A 23,641-nucleotide genomic window follows, 5' to 3' on the forward strand; every position below is an offset into this window, starting at 1 on the left:
TGCTTAGAAAGCGAAATGAAAAACACAGGAGAAGCAATGACATATATCAGCATTTAGAGAAAACAAACATGTCAAGTTTAACACAAATTCCATCAGTTTGCTATCAACAATTAAAATCTAGCCCCACTGCACTTTTACTATGGCAGAGACTATAAAACATGTTACAAACTAATAGTTTAAGGATTTTAACATCTTACACTGCTTTCAAACACATACAAAAATTCCCATCAAGCAAGAAATATGAACAATGATGTCTAGTTTCAACTGGATATAAAAGTACCCAAAATGTGGCACTTCTAAACCAGAAAACAAACAAACAGAAGCAAAAAAGGGGGGCAGGGGGAATCTGTAGATCCCAATTTTAAGGCACATTACACAAATACAGGCCAACTGCACGACTTCCCAAAGATCTACATTTCAAGAGAAGCCACATGCAATTCTGCCTATTAACTAGTCCAATGTTGTTATGAAAAATGCTTTCCTCTATCTGCAATATTGTGAAGAGCAAAACTTATGATCAACTTTTTATCTACATTGCCAAATCAGATGCACTCCAGAGTACCAATAAGGATAGCCCAATTTTTCTCTTAGGACTTCTTTCCTTGATTTTACATAAAACCAGAAGCTAAACAACACTTTTTCCTGACCAATGCAAGTTTTGGTTTTTTTTTTTTTTCCTCTCTCATTGTTAAAAACAAGCATCCTATAAAAGCACCAAAAAGCAACAGTATTTCTTCTGTTTATTCTGCACTTAAGCCTTCCTTCTGGATGGATGGCACAATGGCAAAAAAAAATTAAATTATTGTTAAAGTATTAAAAATAAAAAATTAAGTATTAAGATATTAAATTATTATTAAAGTATTATAAGAAACCAGTAGCAGCAGCTAAATAAGGAATTGTGTAACTTTAAATAAAGTTTTCTTCAACAGTCGGAGGTCTTTCAAAAAGGAAAGGTCAATTAATTTTGATTTTCAGATTCAACAATATTTACCCAATACCAAACCATTCCTAGATAAATTCTCTATAACACACCTAAGGGATGGTGAAGGGAAGAACAAAAGGCGCAATAAATTGAACAGAGCAAATTTAGAACAGTGTAAAAAGTTATACTAAAACCGGCTGTTTAAAAAAGTTACCTGATTCAAAAGTTGGCATTTTCAAGTCACCTTGGTTCAATTCTGTGCCATATTTTAATTTATGATATTTTGCCCTGAAAAGGTATGCAAATGTTTAACAAATTACCATACAATGCTTTTATTAACTCAAAACATTTTACTATTCCCATTTAAAACAAGCATACTAACACAATTTATCCAAATAAAACTTGTTGTGGTAATTACTGCATCATACAATTATTTAAGTCTTTCAAGAACACAGTTTTGAGATAACATTCTTACAATTATTCACAATTATGAAATAACTTATAGATGACAGTTTAGTATGTTCTCCAAGAATGTGGGGTTTTTTCATGTGTGTTAGCTACTAAGAGAACTTTTCAAAAAACAGCAGGTTCAACTATTTAGCAGAGATTATTTTTTCAATTGCAGCACTGTTGTAGTTAGCCAATTGCACTACGATGAAGGAACCTCACATTTGAGATTGCTGCCTATTTGCCACCTTCAATTTACATTTCAGTTTCTCTCCTGCTCTGTCTTTGCTTATGATTCAGATCTTTTCCTCTGAAGAACCATGTTAGAGTGCTAGATTCTCTCATCACATGTACTCTCTTACTGATTTTCTTTTCCTCATTGACTGAAGGCTTAGCCTCCAATTCCTGCTCAGTCCACCTATACAAAGATGCCTCACTCCTTCCCACCTCCTGATCTCTGATCCCCAAACCTCTCCTTCTCCATCACTTTTTAAAATATCGGTCTCCATGCAGGTATCCATGAGCCTTCCAAATATTTTTCTCTGCCCAAGTTGCCTATCAAAATGTCTTCAGCTCCCTTTACCTCCACGAATATCACATGAAGTACCTATGCCTACATCCTGGAATCCTCTAACTTTATTGTAGACCTTTCACAGTTTGACTTTTGCCTCATAGATCCTCTGCAAAAAATACTCAAAATCTTAGGGAAAAGAGCTCTAGATGTTCTGCAGTAGAGCCAAGGTGAAAGATGTCTGTAAAAGAGTCAGAAGACATTTTAAAGAAGTCTCTCTAAAATACAGTGGTCTCAATAATTCTAAATTCAACATTTGACCAAAGTTTTCAGAGTAACTGAACCATATCTAGCTCCCATCAATTTTAAAAACTACTCTCAAATAGGAACTTCCCAAAACAAAGATACATAATGGAACACATGCTGGACAAGACCAAAGATTTCCAACAAATCATCTTCTCAAATGGCTGAGTCACTGCTGCAAGTTTTTCCAAATTGGAGGTATAAGTGCATCTCAACTCCTGCCTGATATATTTGATGGTATAGAAGATTTTCTTCTAAATTATGGAAGTTTCTGCTAAAATTGCAATTAGGAACAGTCTCATTAACAAACTATCAGTAGATGGCACTATTGACCCTTTAGAGTAAGATAAAACCCTACATTTCATAGCAATTACATTGTAACTGAAAAACTGACTCCTGAAGGCTAAGTATGTGTGATCTGAATCTGTCAATTAAATAGAATCATATTTTTTTTTACTTATTTGTGACTATCTTCATATTTCAACCATGCACTAGCAAGCCCCTCTACCCTAGGTGCTGTCTTTAAACTGACAAAGCTTTGCTCCACATTGTAATAGGGCAGTGTTCCATCAAGCTTTCCAGAGAAAGTGTACATACTATGATTTACATGCCCTATAATATAACATCATGTGCATTTGGGGGTAAAAAAAAAAAGCCATACCAAAACAAAAATCAAAATTAAAATAATTAAGAAATTTTGAAGTTAAATAAAGCTTATGAAACAGTTTTGCTCAATTCATAAGTGAAGCCAACAAAGCACTGTAATTGAAAAGCCAACCTAAATTTGTTCAATTTAGAGTTGTGGCAAATACTATTTAGGAGCTGTTTTTTCCATTTTGGAGCAACAGTTAATGAAAATTCTGCTTTAATTGATCATTAGAAAAGATAATGATCTATCTGATTTAAAATTATACCAATGACTAGCCGCTACAAATAAGCCAAAATATTGCTGCATGTAATGAAATCAGTTGTCTTTCACATCACATCTGATGCTCAATTTTACAGTAAGAAATTAATCTTCTTGAATTCTGATAAACTATATATTTGCACGTATATTCCTCTCCGTATTGTCACACAAACAAGGGTAGTTATTAAACATCTTAAAAATCACTAACAAGCTAGTATTGTTGACGTAACTCCCTCGCACTACGCAGTAACTGAATTCCACAAGCGGCATCTTTTGACTCGTTTAGAGTATTGCCTTGCTTTCCTCTAAGGCTAGGTCTCCAGAAGTGAAAGTAAGATGAGGAGAAACAATGCCCTAAGTTGATTTAACTGCTTGCTGCTATTTAACTGTTGAATCCTACCACTCAGTTGCAAGGGCGTAAGCCAGCTCCAGTCCAAACTCCATGAAGTCAAAATATAGCCATAGTTTTATGATCTCAGCAGGCCTTATTAACTTAACCATAGCACTATGCTTATGAAGCTTGGAGTGGAGCGGGTCAGAGTATACAAAAGAAGTCTGGCTGGGTCTGCAGATCACCACTACAAATAAAAAATGCCACACATTACTTAAAGCCCAATTTTATTATAAAAATTCATACAGAACTACCAAAATACTTAAGGACATTATAATAACAAACAACATTTTACTTCTCTAACACATTATCACACACATGCACACATACTTAAGAGATAAATACGAACTATTTTGTAACTACTACTGCATTTTATTTAATCTTACACACTGATGTCCTGTTTCACATCCTTTTCCTGAGAAATCACGACAGTCATCATTGTCTGAATTAGTTTGTTTCTGACTCCCTATAATCTGATATTTCACTGCATGAAACATTTTGACAGCATCAGGGAGCTAGCAAATAGAGGAGGAGAAAGCGGGTGGGGGGAATCAGGTGCAACACTGAAAATTGCTGTCAACAATTTTCAGAGCTGAAATTCTCAGAATTTATTTTGCTTTGGGGCTGATTTCTTTTAATTAGATGCAATTTTTCACTCAGAGGAACAACAGCAAAAAAAAAAAACCCCAACGTCTATTATCCTGAACTCTTCATTCAGCGCAACAACCAAGAAATTGACATAACTATCATTCTTGGATGATTTACTGACAAGTTAGCACCTGCTTGCTTTCCTTACTCAATCCATCATACTTTCACAATTAGATCCCCTCAAACTACTGGGCATTTGTAGAAGCAAAAAAAAAAAAAGGCAAACCAAAAAACCAACAAAACCAGAAAGCTTCCTTGTTGCCTCCCACACATTCACCAATCAACCCCAGAGTTTCAGTTCCTGTTTTTAGCAACCTTCATGACAATTCTGGCTGGGACTTAAGCAAGGATTTTCCTCTTGAAAAGTATGCAGTGTTGGCAGTGTAGCTGCAAGAACTGAAGCAAACTGTATGCTTCTGCTGTTCTGCTTCTGTTGTACATAGGATTACAAGTTTCTTGCCCATCAGATGAATCTTGGAATTTCATTGGAAGTCAAACTATAAAGGCAGCACATTTCAGGGGAAAGCAGGAATGAGGTTTCACCAATGCCATTCACCTTCAAATTCTGCATTCTGTTATATGATGTCTTCACACTCCAGCTGTAATCAGCTGCCTCTGATTTATCTCAATAACTAGGCAATCCTCACAGCCTTATGGTGTGCATTTGCAGAAAGGCTCTATGTGCAGCACAGAGTTTATTATTGCCAAAATAACCAAAATGTTTTCCTTCAGCTGCAGAAAGTGACTTATACCCAAGACACTTGGGTCTGCCATAACAGCACATTATTCCTTTGATATGATCAATGTTCTTTAAAGGAAGAGTAAACACCCTAACACTTCACATACTTTTCATCTGCCTCGAATCAGCGTGACTTACACATTACCTGTATGATATAACAATGTAACTTCTAGCCTTACGCGCTGGCCGGAAACCCCAAGTTACTTTCCATTTTGAGGACAGGGCTGAATCAAGAAACCAATCCCTTCTGCCTACTGCATCACTGGAAAACACATGATGTCCTGATACAGCTTTCTGTATGAACATATGCTGTTTTCTGAAGTACCTTTATACTGGACACTTCACACAGAGGTGCGCAGCCATCCTTGCCAAAACACTGGTTTTTAATATCAAACCAACTAATCACAGTTATTTCTGTACACACTAGTCACTCACAGTACTAATTCACAATGTAAAATACACTTAGACATACTTACTTTCGGACAACTAAATTAAAAATGTGCAGGTGAAGCCTCACTACACCTTGCTAAAACATTTTAAGTTTACTCTGGCAGGAATGTTTCCTTCAAATTAAAATAAACAAATAAAGGCTACCTATTTTGTTGCCTGATTCTCAAGATATTTACACTGTTGGATTCAGCTACTTTTTTTAAGAGCAAGATTAAATTAAATGTCCACTACTGAAAGTATAGGCACATGACAAGATTATTTTCCTAGTGCTTTTGCAAAATTAAGTACTAATTTTGGCCAAATAAAATAGCCAGGCAAAAGAGGAGCACATAGGCTTGAAGGACATTAGCCTGCATGACCTGACTGGAATTTTAATTTTTAAAAATTGAATTAACGCTACAGAAAATGCACCAATGCACCTACTAAGACTAGAAATTCTAACATATACCACATGAAAAAAAACAATACTTCAAAATGTAATACTAACTTCTAAAGGATTCTGTTCTGCCAAAAAAATATAGTTTTTATCATGCAATACATACAAAATAGTTGTTGGGAATCAAGAGAACAATATTTTTCATCCTTTCAAGTTTAATACCACTGAAGAACAGGTAAAAGTATGTAATAAGTTATAAACGTTTTTGGAATGTTTATTCTTACTTAGTATACCATTAGTCTAACTCAGAAAAGGGAAATCGTCCAATTTGAATTTTCTGTTTAAGACATGAGTCCAATCAACTTGAAAATTATGCAACTTTTTATTATAGCAGACACTAAAATTTGTCAGAAAACATAGTGTATAGATGACCAACCATAAAGACAGTTTACATAAAGTATAATCAACTATTAAAGACAGTTTATATAACGTGACAGAACTCCTTTTAGTCTGTAAAGCCTTCCAGGTCAGATAAGAGTTAAACAATTTGTATACCTACCTTTCTTGTTTTAATGCATATTCTAACATTTTTATTCTTCTCACTAAATCTTTCTTCAAATTTTCTTGACCCTTCCTTTCCCCTTGTAAAAACGCTATCCGAGCCTGAAAACACACAAAAAAAGAAAGATAATGGATTTTATTCCATTCTGTTCCCAAAACAAAGCAATGAAGTCTCTCAGAAAGAAGGGGGGGGGGGAATTGCTATGCATTAATCACTTCAGTCAGTCATTAACAACAAAAATATTTCTGTCCTGAAGACTGAGTACTATTTTCTGCCCTGAAATAAGTGTATTATAATTACAATAGTAACTCTGAAAGAAGGCACAAACAGCAATCACATGAAATATTTTACTATATGCACACATTTTTTTCCTTATAGCATTGTTAGCATAAATTGTATTATAGATTTTCTTCTAAACCTAAAGCCATATTAAAACAGGTACACAGCACACTTTTAAGCATTTTAGTTTTTAATGCCAGTATACTGAACAGATTAAGAAATGGATACATGAAATCAAATATAGAATTTACAAATCCATTATGCAGGGGAGAACTATATTTTATGGATTCACATTTCACTTACTACTGAAGACAGCTAAAGGATAGAACACAGGAGAAGTGGTTTTAGTGTGCTGTTCTATATGGATAAAAATAATGTAGTTTTTTTTAAAAGCATCTATCATACTATATACCTAACTTACAAAGAAGCAATGAAGCTTCCTACTTGCCTGCTAACCTAGTACGGAGCTTGTATGTTCCACCGAATTTATCTCAACTAGTGCCAAAGGTCTAGTAGATAACTTTAAAAAGTAGTTGAAAAATAAAGGTCGTAAGTTCGTTGAGAAAAAAGTAGTCTCTTCACTACCAAATGAAAGGGCTTATATTTTGTTTTTTCCAAGCCAAAATCCTAGGGAAGACAAGGGAATTTGCAGATGTGAATACAAACTTTAAACAGTTAACAATATTACTGGACTGGCCATCGTTACTGGAAGCCACAAACTCTTTCGTCCTCATTATGACTTCAAATTGACTGAAGTCATTGGGTAGCTAATTCAAGACAAGTTTCAATACAAAATTTTCTTGGCAGAGGGATTAAAAAATAGAATAAGGACAGTGAAGTAGAGACCACACTGCTCTACAGAGCTTAAGATCAACACCACAATTTCATTATTAAAGGAGGCACAATTAAAAAAAAAAAAAAAAAGCAGAGCGATAATCAACACCTAATCTATCCTTAAAGATTTTTTTAAAGGGAGTGGTTGTACATTTTTCATTACTTTCGGTAGTTAGAGCCAGAAACAGTCTAACGAAGAGGATAGTATTCTTGCATTGGTCCTTTCTCAAGACTAAGTCTTACCATCATATGAAACTTCCCACATCATCCTTTATGCTCAACGGTAAACCAAATTAAAATGTGTTCTTTTACCTTGCATTATCTAACTAATGATTTAATCAATTAAAATTTAAAACCTAGTGAGAACGAGGCAGTTATTTTCAGTTAAAAGTCTGTCATGAAAGCACTCTCAACTAACCACTGCCACTTGGTGAGAAAGAGTAATGCACCAAACATTGCGTGATAATAGAGATGAAAAAAAAAATACAGACTTTGCAATGATTGCACAGATAGTTCAAGAGAAAAGGTAGAGAAAAAGATCCAGAATCAGCTATTTTAAATAGCAGGCTCCCAATGAAAGGGGATGGAGGGAGTTCAGCAAACTCAACAAATATACTCAGCTGCAATTACGCTACTTAGATTCTAAAAAACACTGTAAAACTGACTCTAATCCAATAAAGTTAACAGCCTTCTGGAGAAAACTGCAATTATACATAATTTTCCCTCCTCTAGTATCTGAAGCAGCAAATGACCAGAGAATTTCACAAGTCCAACTTGTAATACCTATTTTCAATAGTCAAGGATAAAGCAACAAAAGTTTTAAAGTAAAGTGTCCTTACACATAAATACAAAAGTACACATAAAATAATTACAAAAGTAGGGTGTTTTTTTTTTTTAAAAAGTAGTATGTTACTCACATATACGCACAACATATATGCATAACACCATACTGCAGACATTTAGAAGTTACTGCATGCACACAGATGCTTTCTACAAAAATAAACCCAGAACTAAATACTTTGGTAATCATCATCTAAGGAGGGTTATGAAAGCTTTTATGCTCTTTGACTTGAATGCAGTTCTCAACTCTTTCCAAAACTCAGGTCTTCTGTAAGTGATGGTGCTCTCCCCTTCCATTAGTCTTCTTTCATTGGCCAGCACCCTTTTATAACTATTTGATAAGTCTTGGGCCTTATTTCGTCCTCAGTTTGCTGATAACAGAGAGGAAAATAATATAGCTGCAATCATACACAGAGAGAGGCATCTGCCTCATAAATGCTTGCAGCAAAACTATTTTCCTTCTTCTGGAAATACTTCTGCAGTACTTGGCCAAGCAGAATCAAATCTCCATATTTACTAGGTATTGCCTAGATCTTATACTTTTCAACCAGACAGCTTAATGAGCTAAGTGATCTTGAGAATCAATATACTACAGAAATAATATTACTACAAAAATAATATTACTACAAAAAAAAAAAAAACAACAAACAAACAACAACAAAAACACAACAACAAAAAAACCCAAGCAAAACCCAAAAATCCACCCTACAAAAGCACCCTCAAAACATCTTTTATATACAACAGTATTTATAACAATCGTCACAGGGTGCAAAAAGTTGAACAGAAAGGTTGCCACGCAGGAACACACTTTGTAGTTGGGCTTTCGACATTTTTGTCAATACTAGCAGTCTTCTTTTAGCATCACTTTCTGTAGTTGCTTGTATACACATTTGACTGATCTGAAGGATTTTTTTTCTTTTCTCCATTGTAACTGTCACACGACTAAAACCTAACAGAAGTTATCTATGCAGAAGTTAAGAGCTTAATCTTTAGAAATATGGAAAATCAATTCAGGAACACTTAGTCATCAAGACCCTCAATACAAAACCAAGAATAAGATCACTGCAGATTTGCTGTATAAATCACATTAATCAACTTGCTTTCTTAAGTCTTGAACTGAGAAATGAGGGGTGTCAAAACTATCACTTGACATATTGTAGGACTATAAACCCTAAGAATTAACACAAAGTTCCCCAACACTGAATTTTTGAAAAGCAGTAAATCTCGGGTCCGATAAAAAAAAACATAAAGTACACAGATCAGTCTCCCTCAGGACTGTTGTACTAACTTAGGCTCCAGACACAAAGACAAATGCTTAAGAAACACTCTCTACATTATACAATTTTGTTAATCCTTAGATATTCCTTTCCCTCAAAACAATTCTCGGGAGATCTAGATTCAACAAGATTTAGAACTACACTGTTGTTTAAAGATTGACTGGCATTAAAACCGGGAAACAAAACAGCACAGAACAATTTGCTACTCACCTTTCTTCCCTCCCAGTTACGAAAGAATGCTTTCCATTGTCTTAAACCAATTTTTAAGTCCCCAGGCTGATACTAAGAGGAGCAATCCTCCTCCTCCTCACACTTCTGTTCCCTCTACTTTGCTGACTTAGCTGCTTCTGCTGCCACACATGAAGTCTGAGGAAATCATTCTATTTATTTTTTACTTGGTTCTGAATTACATCAGTTTCCTGATCTTACTCTGTATAGCCATGGGAGTACTTAGGCTGGCACAAGGGCTGCAAACAGGATACCAAAGTAACAGTTCCTTTCAGAGACAACATGGTCTTAAATCAGCCTAAACTGACCATGATATAATAACCTGCACATCCAGGGCACAAGAGTTGCAAAATATGAGTAGAGAGACTAAGAAAGTCAAATACAAGACAAGCCCTAGCTCTTTTGAATTACAAATTCAATCAAAATGTATTTTTAAAAGTATATTAGCAAGACCGTTTCTTAAGAGGGAGAAAGCATGTTATTTTACAGAATATGTATAAAACACTAGTTCTGTAAGCAAAAATATGGCCTCCCATGGCTTTACAAAAATCCAGATTCTGTCATAATATTTTTCTCCACAGACAGGGCTATGCTTCAGATTCTTCAAACAAGCTCAACCAGGAGCCTCTTGTTCAGGGCAGATTCCTCCTCTTCTACCAGCCTGTCCATTTTTGTATTTATGGTATTTTTCACGGATCTCTCAGATCTTTCTACAAAATTCAGTGACACTTGATAACTCTGGGCTCCCCCTACACCTTGGTCCTCAGCTGTAAATAAGAGTACCACCACATGAACTTGCCTAGTTTTATTATGAAAGTGAATTCAGGGAGCTCTGAGAAGCAGTTAGAGTGACAGATACTTTGTATTTGTGCAAGGATGCATGAAATAATGCCTGAAACTAGGCAAGATAGAATACAAAGATAAAAAGAATTACTGAACAGCTACTTGAATAGAAAGGATCCCACAAAAAAGAATTGTCTGAGGTTAAATAACTACAGAATGCACATATAGAAGGGGACAAATTAGAATTCTAACATCTAATATTCTAGACTTCATAAATTTAATATTTGTTTAATGGCATGCTGCATTTCAGACATAGATGCACTACATTTTATAGATGGAAGGGTTTTTAATCTTTTAAATAGGAAGTCTGACCACGTGCAAACCAGGCAATAGTCTTTCACACATCAGACTCCAAGATTTCAAATAAGAAACTGAATTTTTCCTTGAACGGTAGGAATAAGTAAATCACCGATTATACTGAAACTCCACATCCCTAGCATGCAATTACAGTGCTTGATCAAAGTGTAACAGAAGATTTGAAGTAGCTTACTAGAGAACTTCTGCATAATTTTAAATTATTAAAAAAAAAAAATGCATTTCATATAGAAGTTGATAAACCAAAATTTAAAGAAAGAAAGTTTTCTGGGAAGAAAATAAGGATTTTTTTTTTCTGTCTTTTTAAAGTAGCTTGAAAGGCCCTAAAACTTAAGAATTACTGCTCTACATTTTATACAGCACTACCCATAATAGCAGCCTTCTTATTGAAACTGCACTTTATTGCCTCAACTGCACAGAAAAGCCTGATTTAAAGACAATCTTTATGTTGATCAATCATATTTCTCTTAGCCATTGAGGACAAAGGAGGGAAGTTATTACAGCATTTTGGGCAGATAAAATTGCATATGCAACCTAAAGGTTATAAAATAACTACATATAGGATTTCATAACCTTATTTTATTAGTATATCCTGATATGCAGTATTTGAAATATTTGCGCAACGTCTCAAACCTAACAAAACATATCAAAGGGAAAAAGAGGCATGAAACCTTAATGGTAAAGCATGAAAGACTGACTAAAGGACTTTCGCTGTTGAAACACTAACACTTTCCTGTACAACTCAAACAATAAAATTCTAATGGATTTACCAATACAGGAACACACTCAGTAAGCAAGTATACTTTCTTTCTATTTCACTTGTAAACATTGTTAACTCTTAGACTCTAGAAGTGTATTTTGAAAAACATTCAACTACATGTAAAGCAATGCCAGCTGCAATGTGATGCTTGAGTTTTGTTTTTCTACAATCCATTCAGACTTCTAGAAGGAAGGAAGGAAAGGCCTGCAGTATTTTGAAAGAAATGCAACACAGTGAAGCAGCTTGAATACACGTATCCAGTGCACACATAAGTGTGTGCTTATCCTGCTAGGGCACGTCACAAAACAACAGTAAGATTTTATTTAAAAATAAAAAATTGTTTTAAACACAAGATTATTATCACACAAAAAAGACTAACCTAATGTTCATTTTTAGATGCTTATTATGTCAAAGATGAAGCAGAACACTGTTTTAGAAAACTAAAAAACACTGGGGAGATGGAAGATTTGACTCCTAACAGTAATTTAAGAGTGGACACACCTGCATAGCCACTAATATTCTAGTTCCCATTCAAAAAGGGAAAAACCAAACAGAAGGGAAGCCTTCACCTTCAGCTTTCAACAAACAGTCTGAAACTTCACCTCATTCAGAACATCTAAACCATCATGCATGTAAAAGCATTAAGCATTAAGCATGTTCCCTTTTTTATAGATCTTTTCCACTTGCACTGATGATCATTTTTTGCTCCTCAACTGATACTTTTTTCAAAGACTCATCTGATCACTTTCGGATCACTTTTCAAATGCAGTTCCTAACCACTAGAAAAGAGACATCTTTGAGTAACTGTCCTACAAGAGTGGTGGACACAAGAAACCTACCTAGGTCTAAGGAGCAATCTGCAGGTTAACGACACAACTGACAGATACAACAGAATTTACTCATCCATAAGTCCCCCTCAGTCCTGCAATTGGTATGGCAAACACCAGGCTAGCAAAACTCTCTCCTCCCCTGAATCTGTCCTTACTCTTTTCCAGTCATTCAGACTGTTTTGCTTCTTTTCACTACAGGGCCAAGTACCATCAAGTTTCCCCAGCTTCTTTGAACATCTTACAGAAAATCCAGCCTTCCACTTCTCACCCTAGTAGTACAACTTTTGTAGATCAAAGTACTTTTCCCACCTATTAGCCCCACTTCTTTGCTAGCTTACCCAATTCGTACATCAGTCAGTTGTCCGGAACTATAGTGGTAAAATCCGTTTTGTCCCATCATATGAAGGCCTCTCATATGGAACATACTGTTTGCCTCTACAAGTTTCTTCAGTTTCGTCCTCTTCTATGCTATGGTCAAACTCCTAAGCCACAACTTAAACTCAGTATAAGACTGCCTTCATTCTGTCGCTATTCCTTACTATGGAATCATTCTTTTCTCATGCTAGGATTTTAATAGCCACCCTCCTAACAAATACAGTATTTTGGAATACTAGAGTAACAAAACTCACACAACTCATGGTTATGTTTTTAAAGACTAAGATCCTTTAAGTTTCATGGTCTAGAAACTAAGTAAACCAATTGTCCATAGTCTCCTATCCAGTACATAGAAGCCAGCAGCAGGGAAAAAAAAATTCATCAATTGAGACTACAAGTTCAAGAAAAGTTAGAAGCCACTGAAAACAATGGATTCAAATGCTGTTACAAAGAGCATTCTTGCCAAATACCAAAACAGACACATCTAAGAGTTGGAAACTAAGTAAAACAATTTTTTTGGAATAACAAAGATAAGTGCCTTAGAAGTTTATCATCATTGGCCATTCTTGTACTCAACTGTTCTTTATGCAACAACAGGCTTCTAAAATTTTGTTTCAGTTAAAAAAACTTAAAATTAAAAAGAAAAACTTATTTATAAATTAAACTGCGCTCAGTATTTTTTAAGTCCCAAAGGCAAACCTTCAGAAAAGTAAGTTCCTGCCTAGGAATTAAAAAAACAAACAAACAAACAGTCATGTTCCTGGAAAAAGATTCTATTCTGTAAGACTAAATGATTACATTAACTTCAGGAAAAGTGAATTTAATCCGGTCATTATTATCAACATACTGTAGTAGAACTACTAAAATGCTCCATGCCATAGTGTTATTATATCAACCGCTGTCCCTATATGCCAGCTCTCCTCCTCCCCACACACCTGACAATTTCTGCAGGCATTTTATTTTAGCATCATTAAAGACTTTTCCACTAATAAATTTGCATTTTCCTTTGCACCTGACATGCAAATCATCAAGAACATCAGCAATCTAAGCAGACCCAAGATCCAGCAAATTTTAGCTGGAAGTCATTAAACACCCATAATTAGTTCTTTAATCAACTGAGTTAACAGGAATGTTTGGCGGTACTAGAACACCTAACCAGACACAAATGTTCATTTTGACATCAAAAAACACTCACTCACATTTTTACCTCCAAGTCATTCTATCTTCACCACTATCAATATAATTCTACTGAGAAATTACCACCTTTCCATTCAAACGTCAAGTTGAATGCCACCACTCAAGACAATGAAATAGCCCAATAAAACATAAGCAGCAAAATTATTTATTACTAGTTATAAACACTTACTATTCTATGAAGAGTCTGGATAGCATATTTCAACTGCACTCCTTTAGCAGATTGCATAATCTGTGCAACATGTTCAAACACAAGCTCCCAAGACTCCGAGGCAGTCATGTTTCTAATAATAATTTAAGAAAGCTCTGCAAACAAATGTAAATTAAACTAACTTCTCTTTACAATTAGGACTGTTTGAAAACATAAGTATCCATCCTCAAGAACGTATATACTTCTTGAAGATCAAATTATATAAAATAAAAATAAGAATCCTACATCTATTTTTTAACTGACTTGCCATGGGACTTTAATTTGTTTCACATCGTTTTTTCCAATAAATAAAATAAGAACATTAGTGCTCGTATACATTTTACAGAAAAAAAGTTAATACAGGATGTTAAACAGTTTTACATATCAGCATACAGCCACTTTCAATGGGACCACAGAAAAGCCCAAGAACATGAGTATGCAGTTTAATCTGCCAATATGTAGTTCGGTCAATGCAAAAATTCACCACAAAATACATCCTACGCTAACCTTCAGTCAGTGTTTCTTTATCAAACCACCTAGCAGGTCTGTGCCACAATATTCACAATAGCACAAACAAATTTATCTTTTGTTAATGTGCAAAATGGATCTCTGCTGAAAGCCTCTCACACACATTACCAAATGACGCAAGAGGAGTACACAAAGAAAGAAAAAAAAAAAAAAAAAAGAAAGAAAAATCTCCCAAATTTCTTTGTCATTTAATACAGCAGAGCTTGAAAGCATTCCACCTAAACAAATCAGTTTCCTTAACATGTCCTTCACTGGCCTAATACTTTCACTGTCTCAACAGTTTTTATAAAATCACAGAATATTTCACAAAATATTGGAAATAAATAGAGGACATAATAAACATCCTGTGTTTTTGCAAACTCAATGCTACATTCTTTCTTTGCCAAAGACAGCAGCCAAAAATTAATATTTTTTTCACAGATAAAAAGAAATTCTTATTAGACTACTATTTTATAAGTATAATAATAATTTATTATAATAGTATTAATTATAGTATAATAATTTATTGAAGTTTTGTATTTTTAAAATCAGTTAAATCATGGTATTTTCCAAATGTCTGTGCTGGAAAAAACCCACAACAAAATTGCAACACCAATGTCAAAAGCTGAACTCTTGCCAAAAATATCAGCTATCAACTGTCAGTGCTCCCTCCCTCAATTAACAAGACTGTATATAGTATCTCCTATGTAAGCTTTATATTTTGGAACATTTTGTACATTATTCCAGTGTCAAATGCTTAAGGAAAGCAAAGCTTGTGAGTAGTGTCTTGTCTTTGGACAAACTAATGCAAACAGACACAGACAACCTTGCGGCTAAGCCAGGCCAGTCACCAGGTTGGATAAGCAACAGCAACATACACCTTAACCACAGATTACATAGTGTTTCAACCATTTGAGAAATACTCTTGGCCATCACAGCTATGACACCACAGTACAGCCAGTATTTTGAAGACATTTAGCATCATCATAGATATCAGTTTATTCACAAAATGTTCTATGTAAAGTAATGCTAAAATAATCCCTAATAAATTTTCACTCAACTTTGAAGCCTCTGAAGTACTTTTCTGCCCAGACCCACTCTCTCATATATATTTACCCATACCACAATAATCAGAGAGTCAAAATAAACCATTGAACATGTTTGTATCTTCTCTGTATATTACTGAAACACAGATCTAAGGGTGCTACAGACAGGCTCGCATTTTACACACAACACTATGTAATGGTTCTAACCTACAGCACAAACTGATTGCAAAACACAGACTAAAGTGCAGTGCAACCAGAGCAACTGTAAGAGAATTTCTTAAAGAAAGGTCAGGATTATTTTGCAATTGGGAGTCTTAGAATTTATACTGCAAGTGTTCTTGTACATTTTCTTCTGATTTTAGTTTTTCAAGAACAGCTTCTACCCCTGGACAGGCATATTCAACAACCCACAAAATGCTATACCATACTTCAATACTGACTATCGATAATCTGATTAGGTCTCTACTTTAGCTAATAAACAAAAAGGTCATTGGCTTTCTTAGCAGAAACTAGCTATGTTGACTACATTTCACCTATTACAGTACAGACAGCACTGGCTTCCTTTTGATTTAAGACAGCCATTCAATACTGCGAATATGCAAGATTAATCTACAGTATGCTCATGATCAAATTCCTGCTTACTACTGCAGTTTTCTCCATAACTGGATTAGAAAACACAAAGCCAAAGGAGTGATACTGGAAAAAAGCAAACTATGCATTTGTGTGTATGTACCTATACACACACACATTTTACTGGAATTTAATTTGGAGAATATGCTTCTTCTATCCAAAGCAGGCACTATATAGCACTTTTTATTTTCAATCATATAATTAAGAGATTAATGTGTAACTCAAAGTGCTGGAGACTTAGTTTTACAAAAGAGCAGTGCAGTCAGCTAAAAATACATCTATAAATTCTCTCTCTTCCAGGAGGAAAACAATAGTATTCTAGCTTCTCTAACATGATAATCGGAGTGGGGGCACCTAGGAAAGTGTTTTCAAACCAACAGCGATGCAAATAAAATTAATTAAGAAGATAAATTAAAGCAGTCTGACATTTAGATAGACCATATTTCATTCAGTTGCATTCATACTGAATCAAACATTACGAGTTAAGATTTAAAGAAAATAAACAACAAACAAAAAACCCAACAAAACAGAAAGAAATCCCCTAGTTCCCTCAATAACTTATTGCAAGGGTCTAGTTCTTCATTTAAGTATGATGCCTTAAGAAAAGGCATGGAAAGAATATATAAACGTAACAGCAGTAGACTACAGTAATAGATGGCTTATTTTGAATCCATTTATATTTCTTCTGTGTCTTTATGTCGAAAGGATTCACAATTTTTCATTGTACAAAAATTATTTCAGTGTGTTTTACACTTGTTGCCTGATTAATTCTTTGGCTGTTCTACAAACCAAACCAAACAAACAAAAAAAACAAAAACAAAAACCAAACCAGTTATGCAACTTCACACATATCTGTCACACTACCTACAACCCATACTGGGATAATTTTCTTTTTTTAAGGTGAAGTTCAAGTCTGCTGTGTCATACCCCTTAAACTAAACAATTTTCTACTTTTAAATTACAAATCATCTGAATACATCTAAAAACCCAGGGAGGCACCTAATAAGGCTACCTCTCAGACTTCTTTTTTTATCAGTCAACAAGACTGAATTCTATATGGACCCCTCTTCAAAATGTTATTTCCAGCCCTCAAATTGTTTTTATGTCAAATCTTTGGCATTCTTTTCAAAATTACTACTAAAGAATGGAACATTATATTGCAATGTTGACCTTGCCAGTTCTGCACAGATCACAAGACAGAAATCACTTCCCAATTTCTATATTTATAGCTCCAACTTACAAAGCCACAGATCATTCAGGGGTTTTATTAATTTCTTTTAGCAGGAAACTCACAGCAGTCCTGGGGGAAAGCAACTCAGCATATTTATTTCAGCACAAGTTCATCCTCGGATGCAGTTTCTCATTCTGTCACTGTCATCTATATTTTCTACATATCTCCTAAATGTATGAACCTTGCAAGTAACACCTTTTAAAACAAAGCAAAACAAAAAAATAGTTATGCACCTTGGCCCATTTTTATCTAAAAAGATTCACATACCATCTTTTAAACTGCTGGGCACGTATTGGAGCATATCTAACCTAGTAAAAAAGTTTTCTTTCCAAGAAAGTCACCACTACAACCAGTAAAACTAATTATACACCGATATTAATACCAAAACACAGTATTTGAATTTGGTAAGATTAAAAATTTCTTTACTGTCAGCATCACTATACTGTCACGTTACTCCATTAAGATGACATTACAATGTTAAGTTATACAGCTAATAATGAAGCACCACAGAGCTTTGTTAAACACTTAATACTAAATAAAATTTAGAATATTAAGTTCATTTTCTTTTTTTATTATTACTAGTAGTTGTAGTACAAGAACACAGAAACCACAATGAAGTTATACCATGGCAGGTCCTTACAATCACTATAGAGTGGAAAGGGAAGGAAAGATTGCAGCGTGGCAAACGTCCTCAAGAACGTACACTTCCTTTCCAAAACCAGGAACATCTATTTATTATTTAGAAGTATAGAAGGAGAAAGTATAATCCGCTGCAGACTGCGAACACAGTGACCTAAACTGACCTAGAGTGTTGTAGAGATGAACACTCATGTCAGTGTTCATCAGCTGCAGGTCAGTAACACACATTCCCAAGGAACAGACAGAAGAAAGCAAAAACTACTGAAGTGCTATAACTAGAACATAAGAAGCCATCTATAGATACATAAAAGAACACAGTATTACAGAGCTTAAGAGTTTTGCATCATTAAGGTAATGGCAATGTTGACAATAACAACATCGAATTCAATAAAGTTCATGGCAATAAAAGTTATGAAAGAAAAAAAAAGAGCAAGACAGTTACAATACAAGTGTATAATGTAAAGTAGTGCTTCAAGGGAGTCATCACAGAAAGTTCATGAGGAACGAGTATTTTGCACCTCCTAAACATTAATCTAGCCTCCTGGCACAGAGTAGGGCCAGCGGTCTCTCATTTACATCTATCAGAGTTAACACAGCCAGTAGCCCTGCCTTCTAGCAATTCACCTGTATAAATCTTGCTAAAGCTATGAAATGGACTAGGTCTTACAAAACTTGTAAACATGTTGTATGTTCTCCTTGAATACTTCTGAGAGTTCTGTTTGTCCAAGCAGGATCTTTTCCTTTCCCAGGGTCTCAAGGTGTATCCCAGGATTCTGTTCCCACACCCCAGAGTCTAGGAGTTAAAACACCTTATCTTCAAAGAAAGCAAACAATTTTAGTTTCACAACTTCTGAATTGCCAAGTGTTTTAAAGAATTAAACTCACCTGGCTTGTTACCACTTCTTATTCTCTACTTTGATATACTCTGATATCTGAAATACAAGCCAATGTACTGAAGCTGTCTACTGGTAAACTTAGTATCAAGCAAAAGATCACAGTGTTCACCTGGAAAATTGTATTTTGAGATAAAAATTATTTTATATAGAGACAAAACATGGTTTTGAGTTGAACACTAGAATCAAGTATTCTCCAGCTTCTTATAGTGGTCACCAGTATAAAGCTAAGGGGAGCAGGGGTGGGTGTTTGTTTTTTCCTTCTAGAAGGAGTATTATAGGATCACCAACCTCAAATTTGGTATCAGTTAAGAAGTGACCATATTTTGCTTGAAGAGAAACCAAGGTGAGCAAATGGAAGAAACTTTACAGCAAGCAAGCCATTTTAAAAAAAAGAAAAAGATAATCAGAAAGAACTTCAGGCATCTGGAATTTCTGAAGTTCGCTCCCTATTTCAGGATCCTTTCAATTAGCATTCAGAGAAGCATAGTTTTTCAGAATGTTACAGCCAACACGTGCAGGGTTTTTCAACACAAATATATATATATATATATAACATGCACAATACGTCCAAAAAGGCTAAGAATTAACTTCATCTCTCAGTAACATTAAGTGAAATTTATTCTGAAATCTGAAAAATATACTTTTAACCATTAATTGCTAACAGCAGGTTACCTCTAATCAGCTATTTTAATAAAAATCGTATAGTATCAGAAAAAACTACAAACTGCTTGAATTCACACTGTGGGTTCAGGACTGGTCCTGAAGAACAGCCAACTTCATAATTAGCTCTTAATACCTGTTGGAGTTACACAGATGAAGGCAGAAGATGTCATTAAACTCAATATCCTGCTGAGCCATTGCTTAGGATAATTCAAGAACAGACTGAGTGACAAAAAATAACAATCAGATATGCAAACAAAGCTCTTGCAGGTCATACATTTGTCCTGAAGATTTGTTAAATCAGTGGAGGATCCAACTTCCCTAGCCACTCTCTTCATGAAATGGGAAAGAGAGTTCATTATTGATTTTTCTCAACTTTTTAAATGACAAAAGGATGAAGAACACCCACTACTATCTCAAAACCTACTTTCAGTGTGAAACAAATTATACCACCAGATACCCAGCCCCCCAAAAAAATTCCCCAAAGCAAGATTTCTCAAAGAGCTTGTAAACATGCACAGGCATGATGGCAACGAAATTAAGACATAAAATACACGTCCAGTGTTAAAAAAAAAAAAAAAAAAGCCAAAAACAACCCAGAAAATTAAGTAATTCTTCACCAAAAGGTGTTATATAATACTTTCAGGCTGTGTCTAAAAGAAAACCTCACCAGAGTAACTGTTATGAAATAAGAGTTCTGTGCACTGCTTCTAAGTAAGAGTGACTTTATTCCAAATAATTATTTATGAAAGAGCAATTATTACATAGTAAAAACACTTCTGAACCAAGTGTTGATAGAAGGGAGTTATTTAGGAACTAAGTTCCAGAAAAAAAATTACACAACTACTATACTGATCAATATCTTCCTGTACATAAACCTCATAGCCACTGAGATATTTCCTGTTCAATTTCTCCATGGATCTTCATGTAACTCAATGTCCTGCATTCTTTTATTGCATTTTGCCTCCACGAGGCGAATACTGAAAGAAAAATATATAGAAACATTAAAGATCTAAATCAACCATTTAAAAAATAATACTGGAAGAATAGGGCATAAACAGAAAAGTGAAAACACTGGGTTTGTGTTTTTTTTTTTTTTTATGATGAACACTCTAATCCTTTAGAGCCACAAAGAGCATCTCAATTTTATAGTGAGAGAAATGAAATATTAATGATGTACCTACCTTCTTTTCACAGGAGAAAATCTCCTTCTTCCTATTTACCTTGAACTATGTCAAGAAATCTCCTTATTTCAAATTTGTACAGGTACCTTGTAGGGTAAGCTCTGCTATATAGCAGCCGCCTTTTAATTTACAATCAGGTCTTCTCTGTATAGGTTATTCATCCGCAGAAAGGAAGCAGCTCTGCACATTTCAATTTGGAAGTCTTGCCAAGAAGCCTATGAGGAAGGCGGAATCCCATACAGACACAGAACAGACTTTCAACCTTCAGTAAACAGGCACCTAAAGTTCTACCAGAGGCTATCTACCTCTCACGCAGTTGACAGCTCATGGAAAGCCACAGTGGGGAAAGTTTTGGTTGTGTCTAATTGCCCTCTACCCAAAATACACAGAACTCTCAATTCAGTGCTTTAAATTGCAAAAGGGAATTTTGCAAAAAGGAAAAAAGCTACAAAATATGTAGCTGTTTTCACCATTAACTTAGAAAAATGATCAATGAACAGAAGTGTCTGGTTTTTAATTTCTATATGTATACTATTTTATACTGAGGAAAGTCTCATTATAAAACAAAGATATTAAATACACAAATACTTAATTACACGAATTAAACATTATTTGTTTGTACAAAGAGGTACTTCTTCACCCCTGCTACAGCAAGCACCTTAACAGCTTGCAAAAACAGAAGTTAGACGTTTCAGATGCACATATTACCCACACACCGCATGGCATTTACAAGTAGCACAAATACAAACGCTGATCAACTTTTTACAACCCACTTCATTTTATTTTCAGTGTTGATAAAGTATCCTTTGTTTTCTTTGGTTTTTTTTAAAGGCTGCTTTAGTAGTTAGATAAGCTTAATTTCAGAATAAATACTGAGATACACCTGTAAGACCCAATGAAATAGTTCATCAATTATACATATTTTCTAACTTCAACCACCTAGAATGCAATTGATAAACAATGCACATGGTTAAAATACACTGTGCATTTCACAACTGCAGCATCTGCATTTCCTACCTGGAACCTTTGCATGTTCTATCACAATTAATGCCCCTGATATCAACCAGAATTTTTTATTTAAGCAAAATAGTATGAAAACAGCACTAAGTGTATTTTCAAACAATCAAACCAAAGCATTTCAAAGCTACCTCATTAGTCATAAGGATGGCTATGTCTGGCCAGACCAACACACCACCAACCTCAGTATCCCACTTCTAACCACTGGCAAACAAGCAGCTCCAGGGGACTAGTATAAAAACAGAGGAGTAAACCTCAGAAAACATTTCAAATCTCAAAAAACTTGTAAATCAAAAGTATCCTGAGCCAGAGGTAGTATCTTTGAATTTAGACACCCCCAGGGACTTTTCTTCCATGAACTCATCCAAACACTTTTTGAACCAAGAACATTTTAGCATCTATAATATTCCCCTGCACAAAATCCAACTAATTACTGAAAAAAAAAAAGGGTTTTTTGAAAATACTTAATTTTACTTCATACTTCCTAGCTGCTCACTGAGACACACTGACTCTTTCCTTTACAAACTAGTGACCGTTCTACAACCCTCATAACTGCTTTCACTTCCAAGCTATCATCAAAATTATTTGCTTGCCAAAAGCAAGGTGAAGTCTATGCTACCAGAACTGTTCCTCCAACTTTGAAACATTCCTGATTATCCCCCTCTTCAAACTTGCAACAAAGCAAAACAAGCTACATGCAGCCAAATATTTCAGCAATTGATTCTTGCTACACTTCGTAAATGCTGAAGCTTGAAAAATGCTGAAACACAAGAGTGTCTACACTCTGAACGTGGTCAGAGTGTAAACATATTTACATATGTTTACATATTTACAGTTACACATTAAGTACCTAATTTAGCTTATCACCTCAAATCTGAAAGATTCCCAGAAAGATACACTTTTTTTAAGGGAAAAAAAAAAAAAAAGGAAGAACATACTGTTGTGATGTAAATCTGCAATATTTATGAGGTTTCCAAAAGTTTCCCAAAGTAAAAAACAAAAAAAGCCTTTAATGAGCTGCTCTCTGACCCCCCCGGAAGAGAAAAAAGAAAAGAAAAAAAAAAAAAGAAAAAAGAAGAGAAGCATGCAAGTAAAATCTGTGAACACAAATGTTAGATAACAAAACGCTCCCATAATGTCACTGAATAGTTAGGGAAAAGTGCATTTGTAAAATCAGATAAACTAGGAACTACAGTCGTATGTTATTAAAGCTGTCATTTTACATGACAGAAAATGTATTAACAACCATATTAATCTTTATGCACATTTGAGTTACTTAAAAGGAGGCATACTTTTTATACTGCAATTGTATATACTTTGTTCTGAGTATTTATGTTTCTTAATTATTATTCCTAATCATTATAACATTTGGAAGTAGTATCTACTGTTAATTCTCTCAACACATTCTTTTGAGATTTTGAAGTATCAGACTACTCAATCTCATTTTTATCTAGTTCAGAAATCGTGAAGAAACTGCACAATTGAGACCTTTATTCCAGCCATGCATAATCAGCCTGCAAGCCCCAAAAGAAAGTGGAACTCTATTGATTTTCCTCAAAAACTTGCAGATTTTCCTACAATACTCTTTTTTGACACAACTTTCTCTTCCT

General features: G+C 34.7%; 1 protein-coding gene across 2 annotated transcripts in view; it reads right to left on the minus strand.

The window, feature by feature from the left end:
- STRN3 (striatin 3) overlaps window positions 1-23,641 on the minus strand; it is a 67,509-nt gene that overhangs the window by 39,773 nt on the left and 4,095 nt on the right. For both annotated transcript variants that reach the window (XM_082484747.1, XM_082484748.1), the window contains exons 2-3: window positions 6,254-6,357; window positions 1,137-1,210 (exon numbers count right to left, since the gene is read on the minus strand). In XM_082484747.1, the coding sequence (XP_082340873.1) occupies window positions 1,137-1,210; window positions 6,254-6,357 (178 nt within the window). The remainder of the gene's footprint in view (window positions 1-1,136; window positions 1,211-6,253; window positions 6,358-23,641) is intronic.

This window comes from Vanellus vanellus (assembly GCF_965231255.1).
Source record: "Vanellus vanellus genome assembly, chromosome: 6".
NCBI lineage: Eukaryota > Metazoa > Chordata > Aves > Charadriiformes > Charadriidae > Vanellus > Vanellus vanellus.